At 38.4% G+C, this 11,322-nt stretch overlaps 1 protein-coding gene across 1 annotated transcript; it reads left to right on the top strand.

Annotated features, from left to right (window-relative positions):
* The first annotated feature begins 2,364 nt into the window (after positions 1 to 2,364).
* Positions 2,365 to 7,844, top strand: LOC145793352 (uncharacterized). The gene is made up of 3 exons (XM_082876162.1): positions 2,365 to 4,103; positions 4,592 to 7,575; positions 7,759 to 7,844. The coding sequence occupies exons 1-3, from the start codon at positions 2,365 to 2,367 to the stop codon at positions 7,842 to 7,844; spliced, it is 4,809 nt and encodes a 1,602-aa protein (XP_082732288.1).
* The last annotated feature ends 3,478 nt before the right edge of the window (positions 7,845 to 11,322 follow it).

Below are 11,322 nucleotides of genomic sequence, written 5' to 3'. Positions count from 1 at the left end.
TAAGGTTTTCTAAATCACCAAAGTGTTCAATTCTCAAGTCCAAAAGGATGAATTTGAATTCCCTTTGATTTTTCTTCCTATTTCTCTTTCTTTTCTCTAACTTTGTCTTCTAGCTCTCATGAAGAATGTTTCTATCTGACCTTCTTCGTCCATGTCCGTACTTCTCTATTTTGTTCTAGCAACTAACTAGGTTAGGTCACCAGCTGATTCATTAGCTTAGTTGGGAAGTTTAACTCAAACTAACCTTGAATAGCTTCTAGGAAAGAGAATTTTCTGAGTAAATTGTAGCTTAACGATATTAGTTTAACTTAAGCACCTCATTCAATCCTTCTCACTCACCCAAGTGTTGAACTCTCAAGTCCATAAGGATGAATTTGAATTCCATTTGATTTTCTACTCTTCATTTATTTTTTTTATATTTTTTTGTAACTTTCTCTTCTAGCTCTCAAGAAGAAAGTTTCTATCTAACTTTTTCCATCCTTCTCCATCCTCCATTTGGTTTTAGGCACTAATTAACTTAGACAACTAATTGTTTCTGTAGTAAGCTTAAGTGGCCCTGTTTAACTCAAACTAACCTTCTTTAGCCTCTAAGAACGAGAATTTCTGGATTAACTGGGGCTTAAAGATATTAGTTTTAACTTAAGCACCTTATTTAAGGTTTTCAAAGTCACCTAAGTGTTCAATTCTCAAGTGCAAAAGGGTGAATTTGAATTCCTTTTGATTTTCTTCCAATTTCTCTTTTCTTTCATCTAACTTTCCCTTCTAGCTCTCGTGAAGAATGTTTCTCTCTAACCTTCTCCGTCATTCTCCATCCTTCTCTATTTTGTACAAGGAACTAATTAACTTAGGTCACCAACTGATTCATTAGCTTAAGTGGGAAGTTTAACTCAAACTAACCTTGAACAGCCTCTAGGAAAGAGAATTTTCTGTGTAATTGTAGCTTAACGATTTGAGTTTAACTTATGAACCAGATTCAAGGTTAATTATTCACCCAAAAAAGTGTTGAATTCTTAAGTCCACAAGCATGAATTTGAATTCCCTTCGATTTTATTCATAATTCTCTTTTATTTCTATAACTGTCTTTTTTAGCTCTGAAGAAGAAAGTTTCTCCCTTACTTTCTTCGTCCTTCTACATCCTTCTCTATTTTATTCTAGGAACTAATTAGCATAGGCCACTAATGGTTTCATTAGCTTAAGTGGCCAAGTTTAGCTCAAACTAACCATCTTTTTTTTGCTACCATCTTTACACTCTAAGAAGGAGAATTTTCAATGTAATATAAGCTTAACGATCTTGGTTTAGCTTAAACACCTTATTTAAGGTTTTCGAAACCACCAAGTGTTCAATTCTCAAGTCCAAACGAATGAATTTGATTTCCCTTTAATTTTCTTCCTATTTCTCTTTTGTTTCTCTAACTTTCTCTTGTTGCTCTCAAGAAGAATGTTTCTCTCTAACTTTCTTCGTCCTTCTTCATCGTTCTCTATTTTGTTCTAGGAACTAATTAGCCTAGGCCACTAATTGTTTCATTAGCTTAAGTGGCAAAGTTTAACTCAAGCTAGCCTTGCATAGCCGCTAGGAACGAGAATTTTATGAGTGATCGTAGCTTAATGATATTAGTTCAACCTAAGCACCTTATTTAAGGTCTTCTTAAACACCCAAGTGTTCAATTCTAAAGTCCAAAAGGATGAACTTCAATTCCCTTTGATTTTTTTCCTATATCTCTTTCCTTTCCCCAAGTTTCTCTTCCTGCTCTCAAGAAGAATGTTTCTCTCTAACTTTCTCCATACTTCTCCATCCTTCCCTATTTTGTTCTAGGAACTAATTAGCTTAGGCCACTAATTGCTTCATTAGCTTAGGTAAGAACGAGAATTTTCGGATTAACTGGAGCTTAATGACATTAGTTTAACTTAAGCACATTGTTTAATGTGTTCTAAATCACCAAAGTGTTCAATTCTCAAGTCAAAAATGATGAATTTGAATTCCCTTTGATTTTCATCCTATTTCTCTTTCTTTTCTCGGACTTTATTTTCTAGCTCTCATGAAGAATGTTCCACGATAACCTTCTCTGTCCTTGTCCATCCTTCTCTATTTTGTTCTATGAAGTAATTAGCTTAGGCCACTAAATGATTCATTAGCTTAGGTGGGAAGTTTAACTCAAACTACCCTTGCTCAGCGTTTAGGAAAAATAATTTTCTCAGTAACTGTAGCTTAACGATATTAGTTTAACATAAGCACCTCATTTAAGGTTTTCTAAATTACTTAAGTGTTCAAATTACTTAAGTGTTCAAATCTTAGAGAGAGAAGCTCTGACATCTCTCTAGAAAACCTTTCGTTTTCTAGGGTTTCAATCCCTCATTGAATTCTCGATGTCCGATCTTAACTCCATCAATCCAACATTTAATGAGCCTGCAGTGAGGAGTCCGGTTAGGGCTCGAAGTGTTGAAACCAGAAATATCCCAAATACCCAAATCATGAAAGATCTGAGCGACACAGCCAGAAACAACCAAACCACGAACCCTAACATTCAAGCCGATCCTTCTCAAACTATGGATCTTCAAATGATTGCCGATCGCCTGCAAAGGATGAAGAACCCTGAACCGAGAGAGTCGGAGCCCAAATCACCAGCTGTATCTAACCCAAGCCCTAGATGGGCTATAGAGATGGAAAAGGAAGATGAAACTTTTAGGAACATTCCTGATAGCTTGGAGATCGCGAGATCTAGGGTCGATGGTAGGAAAGCTCAGACCCTCCAACCAGATCCATCGTTCAACCCAGAAGGTCCTAATGAACCAAAAACCCTAGATGAGGGTGATCACTACGATCCTAGGAGTAGAGGAGGGGGTACAAGCTACAGAGGAGGCCGGGGCGGAAGAGGCCAAGGAGGAGGCAGAGGGCAAGGGATGGATTCTGGAACATCGAAATCATGGGCTGAAGTAGCTGCAAATCCGGATCGTTCATGTCTTCCGCTGAGGTATATCCCTCCTTCAGTTAATAATGATTTTATCAGTGTAGATCTCCCCCCTAGACCACACCCGTTGGAAAAATGGGACTCTTGCTTAGTAGGGTATTTTATCGACAAGGGGGTTGCTTTCAATTATATGAGGAATACAGCTTTTAGTCTGTGGAAGAACAAAGGCCTTAAGGAGGTTTTGGCGAATGGAGAGGGTTTCATTTTCTTCATATTTGAAAGTCCCAACTGTTGCAGTGAGGTCCTTGAGGGGGGACCGTGGTATATAGGAGGATTCCACCTTATTCTCAAAAAATGGACTAGGATGATGAGACTGACAAAGGATAAAATACAGAAAGTCCCTGTGTGGGTCAAATTCTTCAATATTCCGTTGGAATACTGGGATAGCGATGGGCTGAGTAGAATAATAGCTAGTGCAGTTGGAACCCCCCTCTTCACTGATCACCTTACAGTGAAAGGAACTAGAGTAGCCTTTGCCCGTATCTGTGTGGAAGTGGATGCAAGTGCCAAACAACCTCCATCATTTCCAGTTAAATGTGGAGAAGAGCAAGTGATAATTCAGGTGGAGTATCAGGGTCTCCCCACAAAATGTGAACACTGTTTGGTTTTTGGGCATGACACTAATAAGTGTGTTACGACCCAAGTGGCTAAACTAGTGAACCTCCAGAAAGAAACAGAGAACAACCCAGATCCAGGGTGGAGCACTGTTCTGGCCAAGGGTAAAAGGAAAGTGGGTAATCAAGATCCAATTGAGGAAGATATGGAAGGCAAGTTGGCTAGTAGTTCTGAAGAAGAGGCAGCAAATCCTTCTCAGAATACCTGTCAAGATCTGTCTGAAAATAATTCACCCACTGATATGGTTATTATTACAAGCTCGGAGAAGCAGGCTACAACCCTTGATAAAAACACCATTACACATGCAGATGCTACAAACACTGAGGATGGACTAGCAAAGATCAAACAACACCTGCTGGATATTACCAAGCTAGCCCTCCCAGGGGAAACGAAACTTCTGGAGAAAGTGGAGAATCTGAAAACTGATGTGAACAGTCCACGAGCCACTCCTGATGCATATCTTGCAAGTTCTACCACCAGCAAATCTTCTGGCAAGGGAAAAAGCCAGAAGAAGAAAAAAAGGTAACCTCTGTTATCCTGGGTTGAGAGTTACTACTTTTTGTTATCCATGTCTTTTAAAATAGCTTCTTGGAATATTAGAGGGTTCAATGACTCCTCTAGGCATAAAGAAATGAGAAACTTTTTGATTAAAGAAGAAATTAAGGTCATGGGTATTTTGGAGACCAAAATAAAAGCTATAAATGAAAACAATGTTTTCTCATCTTGCATGAGCAACTGGTCTTTTTTGACTAACTCTCAACCTAATAAACCTGGTAGAATTTGTGTGCTTTGGGACCCAACTTTTTGTGATGTCACCTTGGTTAATTTGTCTGACCAGCATATGCTCTGTGAAATAAATGACCTATCTCAAGCCAAGATTTTCAAAACCTGTTTTGTCTATGCCGAGAATTGTAGTATTTTGCGGAAAAAGTTTCTTGACCAAATGCTCAGTCTTTCCAACCTTTATTCTGATGCCCCCTAACCTTTCTTGGTGATTTCAATGCCATCAGATACAGTTATGAAAAGTTTGGGGGGTCTCTCCTGTGGAACAGTGAGAAAGAGGTTTTTAATTCTTACATTCTCAATGCTGAGCTTGTTGACCTTTCATATGGTGGTTGTCAATTTACTTGGGCGAATAAGAGGACTAGGGGGGATTACATTGCCACTAAGATTGATAGAGTTTTGGTCAATGAGTCTTGGATTGACCAATTCCCTGTCTCTAATGCTATGTTTCTCCCTTCTAGTATCTCCGATCACACGCCAGTTGTTGTCAGTGTCTCTGGTAAGGCCCAATCCTTCAAAAAACCCTTTAAATATTTTGATTTCTGGGCTGAGCATAAGGATTTTCTTCCCAAAGTGGCCCAGGACTGGAATCAGTATATTAGAGGCGTCCCTATGTTTAGAATCTGTCAGAAACTCCGCAGCCTTAAACCTATCCTTAAATCCTTAAATAAGAAAGAGTTTAGTGACATTTCAACTCGAGTTTTGGCCTCTAAAGCTGAGCTTGATTCCATCCAATGGAAACTTGACAAAGATCCTTGCAATAGCTCTTTTCAGCTCCTTGAGAGGAACTTGTTTAAAAAATATGTGGATCTTAGTGCTGTGGAGGAGAAATTGGCTCATCAAAAATCTAGAGTCCAATGGCTTGGTCTGGGTGATAAGAATAGCAGGTTCTTCTTTAGGTCTGTGAAGAGTAACATCAATAGAGGGAAAATTCTCAATGTTGAGATGGAGGATGGGAGGGTTTCAACTAATTCTGAGGAAACCCAAGGGGCTTTTATTGATTATTTTTCTAAACTTTTTGGCACTCCATCACAGAACAATCATAGAGGCACCACGAGAGTTCATGATCTGATTAAAGCTAGGGTCACTCACGACCAAGCTATTAAGATGGCCAGTCCTGTTTCTGATAAGGAAATCAAGGATGTTTTTTGGTCCCTGAAAACCAATAAGGCCCCTGGCCCTGATGGTTATTCAGCTGGTTTCTTTAAAAGCACGTGGAGTATTGTTGGTAAAGACATAACCCAGGCCATAAGAGCCTTCTTTGAATCTGGGAAACTTCTGTCTGAAATCAACAACACTACAATTGTGCTCATTCCGAAAGTTCCTAATCCGGTAAAAGTTGGTGACTATAGGCCAATCTCCTGCTGTAATACAATTTATAAATGTATTGCTAAAATTATAGCCAACAGAATTAAAGGGGTTCTTCCTAACCTCATTGATCCTGTTCAATCTGCCTTCGTGCAAGGTAGGAGAATCTCGGATAACATTTTCTTATCTCAGGAAATCATGAGAGGCTATCATAGGAACTCCCCTGTTCCTAAATGTACCATGAAAGTTGATATAATGAAAGCCTATGACACTGTCAAATGGGAGTTTATCATTGACATTCTTACTGCTATGGGCTTTCCTCAAATTGTGATCACCTGGATCAAAGCTTGCATAACTAGTCCATCCTTTTCCATATGTATTAATGGTAGCCTTCATGGCTATTTCAAAGGTGCTAGAGGACTAAGGCAAGGAGATCCTCTGTCTCCTTATCTGTTCGTCTTAGCTATGGAGATTTTGGCTAGAATTATGGAGGAAAAGTCTAAGAATCCTCTATTCAAATTTCATTGGAGATGTGAGAAAACCAAAATTGTTAACCTTTGCTTTGCTGATGACCTTATGATTTTTAGTAAGGGTGATACTAACACTGTTCGTTTGATTATGGAAGGATTGAATGAGTTTAGTGCTCTTTCTGGCCTCACCCCGAATCCTAGCAAGAGTAATATCTATTTCTCTGGCTGCTCTGAGGAGTTAAGGGCCAGTATCCTTCACATTGCTACTTTCTCTGAGGGTATGCTCCCCGTCAAATACCTTGGAGTGCCTCTCATTACCACTAAGTTGAAAGCCACTGACTGTAAACTTCTGGTTGAGAGGATCACTAAGAGGATTAGTAGCTGGACCAATAAACTTTTATCTTATGCGGGTAGGGCCCAGCTCATCCAAACCATCTTATTCTCTATGCAAGTTTATTGGTCATCTCTATTCATCTTACCTAAGAAAGTTATTAAGGAGATTGAGAGCCTCCTTAGAGCTTTCCTATGGTCTGGTACTGATCTTCGTAAGCATAGTGCGAAGATTGCTTGGGATAAAGTCTGTGTCCCTAAGAAAGAGGGTGGCCTGGGGTTCAAATCTATGGAGGTTTGGAACAAGGCTGCCATTGCTAAACATGTATGGTTTTTGTTCTCTGGAGGGGAAAAGTCTATGTGGTGCCAATGGGTCAAAATCTATCTCATAAAGGGTAAATGCTTCTGGAAAATTAAAACTCCTAATGACCCTTCTTGGGTTTGGAGGAAAATCCTTTCTCTCAGGCCAGCAATTCACCCTCTTATTAAACATAGGATTGGTGATGGCCAGAACACCTTCTTGTGGTATGACAATTGGCACCACCTTGGCCCTATCTGGGAAAGATATGGTGACAGAATCATGTATGACTCTGGCTTAAATGGGGAGTCCAAAGTCAGTAAAATTATAGTTGGGAACTCTTGGCATTGGCCTTTTCCCAACTCCTGGGATCTCAGGGAATTAACTTCCCAAATCCCCAACAATTGCCCTCCTAACCCCTTGGAGAGGGATACCACTATCTGGGCTCTCAACCCTGATGGTGCCTTCACAATTAAGTCTGCTTGGGATCTGTGGAGATACAAGCAAGATTCGGTGCCTTGGTATAACCTTGTCTGGGGCCATGCTACTATCCCCAAAGTTAGCTTCATTGTTTGGCTAGCTATCTATGGCAGGCTGAATACTAGTGATAGACTCCAATTATTTGGAATCCCTTCTAGTCCTACATGCCCATTTTGTCTTGATTTAACTGAAAGCCATCCACACCTCTTCTTCGAGTGTAGTTTCACATCCAGAATTTGGCATGTCATGCAAGGTAAGTGTAATGTGCAATGGCAGCAGGTCTCTTGGCCTGAGACTGTTATTATTGTCGACAGAGAGAGCAAAGGTAAGTCCATGAAATCCATCATCACTAGACTTTCTTTTCTCACAACTGTATATCATATTTGGCTTGAAAGAAACAATAGAGTTTTTAACAAAGAATATAAACCTGTAGAGGTTATCATCAAATCTATTGTACTTATGGTAAGAAATAGAATGTTATCTGTTAGCAACATTCCTATTGCAACAGGTGATGATTGGTTCCTTGATCAATGGAACCTCCCTAGATCCATTCTGAAGCCCCATCTCTACAATGGTGGGAGGACCACGGAGTGATGTGAGTTCAGTATATTGTGGGTTGAGTGGATGTGAGTCTAACATGGAGTGTTTATCTAACTAGCTGTTAAATGTGTAGGTGTGATCTCTTGAAGATGAATACTATTTGTGGGTCGAGTGTGGTGAGACATATAGTCACTAGTTCCTCGAAATCTGTGGGTTGAGTGAACTTAGAATCTATATGTTTTACAAGCTAACCACTATATATAGTGTATCTTTACTGCAGATTAAGGAAGCTTTATCCGAGTGTGGTGAGATTCAATACTGTGGGTCGAGTGTAGTGAGATCAAAATTTGAGAGAATCTACTTCTGACTTGGTTACTTAATTCTGTGGGTTGAGTGACTTTAGAATCTATATGTTTTACAAGCTAACCACTAAATATATTGTATCTTTACTGCAGATCCGAGTGTGGTGAGATTCAATACTGTGGGTCGAGTGAAGTGAGATCAAAATTGAGAGAATCTACTTCTGACTTGGTTACTTAATTCTCATGATTTCTATCTTCTGTTACTCATTGGCAGGTCATTCTATTATGTTTAGCCTGCACACGCAAATGCAGTGGAAAATCTCGGGGCCTGTTAAATCTATGGGTTGTTCTACCTTAGGGATTTGTCATTTAAAGCTGCAGTGGAAACTCTCGGGATTAGTCATCTAAAAGCTGTCGTGTGAAATTCCAAATCAATGGGTATGGCTGCTCTATGCGCCTTCCAAAATTGCTGAATGTTCAGAAGCTGTTTTAATTTACTGTTTGTAACTATTTAAATCATACTCATTTTGGCCTACTCTAGTGGGATGTACTAGAGAATATAGTTGGGTTTACCATAGTTTTAGATGTTGGGTACATACAGCAGATAACTTCTCTGCACATCTTAGGCCTTTGGCTTATTCCCTTTCGGCCTCCTCTGCGGATTTGATGTCTTTGTTGTCTGTTTTGAATTTTGGCAGCCTTTGTTGATGTATGGCTGTTCCAGGTTGTTTTGTCTTTTAGCTCCTTCACTTATGTTCGTCTTCTATTTCTCTTCGAGATAGGTTTTGAACATTGTGTGTATGGTTCCTTTTGTCTTGTTCTTCGTGGTTTTTGCCTATTTGTATAGCTCTGTAGGTCCTGGGGCATGCCCCTTGTATCTTTGTATATCTTGCTGTTTTATTTATGTCTTATTCACCCAAAAAAAAAAAAAAATCTCAGGCACAAAAGGATGAATTCGAATTCCCTTCCTATTTCTCCTTCTTTTCTCTAACTTTCTCTTCAAGATCTCAAGAGGAACGTTTCTCTCTAGCTTTCTCTGTCCTTCTACATCTTTCTCTATTTAATATAACCACAACATTTAAGGTTTTCTAAATCACCAAAGTGTTCAATTCTCAAGTCCAAAAGGATGAATTTGAATTCCCTTTGATTTTTCTTCCTATTTCTCTTTCTTTTCTCTAACTTTGTCTTCTAGCTCTCATGAAGAATGTTTCTATCTGACCTTCTTCGTCCATGTCCGTACTTCTCTATTTTGTTCTAGCAACTAACTAGGTTAGGTCACCAGCTGATTCATTAGCTTAGTTGGGAAGTTTAACTCAAACTAACCTTCAATAGCTTCTAGGAAAGAGAATTTTCTGAGTAAATTGTAGCTTAACGATATTAGTTTAACTTAAGCACCTCATTCAATCCTTCTCACTCACCCAAGTGTTGAACTCTCAAGTCCATAAGGATGAATTTGAATTCCATTTGATTTTCTACTCTTCATTTATTTTTTTTATATTTTTTTGTAACTTTCTCTTCTAGCTCTCAAGAAGAAAGTTTCTATCTAACTTTTTCCATCCTTCTCCATCCTCCATTTGGTTTTAGGCACTAATTAACTTAGACAACTAATTGTTTCTGTAGTAAGCTTAAGTGGCCCTGTTTAACTCAAACTAACCTTCTTTAGCCTCTAAGAACGAGAATTTCTGGATTAACTGGGGCTTAAAGATATTAGTTTTAACTTAAGCACCTTATTTAAGGTTTTCAAAGTCACCTAAGTGTTCAATTCTCAAGTGCAAAAGGGTGAATTTGAATTCCTTTTGATTTTCTTCCAATTTCTCTTTTCTTTCATCTAACTTTCCCTTCTAGCTCTCGTGAAGAATGTTTCTCTCTAACCTTCTCCGTCATTCTCCATCCTTCTCTATTTTGTACAAGGAACTAATTAACTTAGGTCACCAACTGATTCATTAGCTTAAGTGGGAAGTTTAACTCAAACTAACCTTGAACAGCCTCTAGGAAAGAGAATTTTCTGTGTAATTGTAGCTTAACGATTTGAGTTTAACTTATGAACCAGATTCAAGGTTAATTATTCACCCAAAAAAGTGTTGAATTCTTAAGTCCACAAGCATGAATTTGAATTCCCTTCGATTTTATTCATAATTCTCTTTTATTTCTATAACTGTCTTTTTTAGCTCTGAAGAAGAAAGTTTCTCCCTTACTTTCTTCGTCCTTCTACATCCTTCTCTATTTTATTCTAGGAACTAATTAGCATAGGCCACTAATGGTTTCATTAGCTTAAGTGGCCAAGTTTAGCTCAAACTAACCATCTTTTTTTTGCTACCATCTTTACACTCTAAGAAGGAGAATTTTCAATGTAATATAAGCTTAACGATCTTGGTTTAGCTTAAACACCTTATTTAAGGTTTTCGAAACCACCAAGTGTTCAATTCTCAAGTCCAAACGAATGAATTTGATTTCCCTTTAATTTTCTTCCTATTTCTCTTTTGTTTCTCTAACTTTCTCTTGTTGCTCTCAAGAAGAATGTTTCTCTCTAACTTTCTTCGTCCTTCTTCATCGTTCTCTATTTTGTTCTAGGAACTAATTAGCCTAGGCCACTAATTGTTTCATTAGCTTAAGTGGCAAAGTTTAACTCAAGCTAGCCTTGCATAGCCGCTAGGAACGAGAATTTTATGAGTGATCGTAGCTTAATGATATTAGTTCAACCTAAGCACCTTATTTAAGGTCTTCTTAAACACCCAAGTGTTCAATTCTAAAGTCCAAAAGGATGAACTTCAATTCCCTTTGATTTTTTTCCTATATCTCTTTCCTTTCCCCAAGTTTCTCTTCCTGCTCTCAAGAAGAATGTTTCTCTCTAACTTTCTCCATACTTCTCCATCCTTCCCTATTTTGTTCTAGGAACTAATTAGCTTAGGCCACTAATTGCTTCATTAGCTTAGGTAAGAACGAGAATTTTCGGATTAACTGGAGCTTAATGACATTAGTTTAACTTAAGCACATTGTTTAATGTGTTCTAAATCACCAAAGTGTTCAATTCTCAAGTCAAAAATGATGAATTTGAATTCCCTTTGATTTTCATCCTATTTCTCTTTCTTTTCTCGGACTTTATTTTCTAGCTCTCATGAAGAATGTTCCACGATAACCTTCTCTGTCCTTGTCCATCCTTCTCTATTTTGTTCTATGAAGTAATTAGCTTAGGCCACTAAATGATTCATTAGCTTAGGTGGGAAGTTTAA

This window comes from Camellia sinensis, chromosome 6, assembly GCF_055761805.1.
Source record: "Camellia sinensis isolate YWXY chromosome 6, ASM5576180v1, whole genome shotgun sequence".
Classification (NCBI taxonomy): Eukaryota; Viridiplantae; Streptophyta; class Magnoliopsida; order Ericales; family Theaceae; genus Camellia; species Camellia sinensis.
The sequence above is the reverse complement of the archived record's forward strand: the minus strand, read 5'-3'. Positions and strand labels throughout refer to the sequence as shown.

Excerpts from the sequence above, each read along its gene's own strand:
- LOC145793352 (XM_082876162.1), top strand. The coding sequence starts at position 2,365 with ATGTCCGATCTTAACTCCATCAATCCAACATTTAATGAGCCTGCAGTG. Across the intron at positions 4,104-4,591 it reads AGCCAGAAGAAGAAAAAAAG|ATACAGTTATGAAAAGTTTG; the intron begins GTAACCTCTGTT and ends CAATGCCATCAG. Across the intron at positions 7,576-7,758 it reads TGTCGACAGAGAGAGCAAAG|GTGATGATTGGTTCCTTGAT; the intron begins GTAAGTCCATGA and ends CTATTGCAACAG.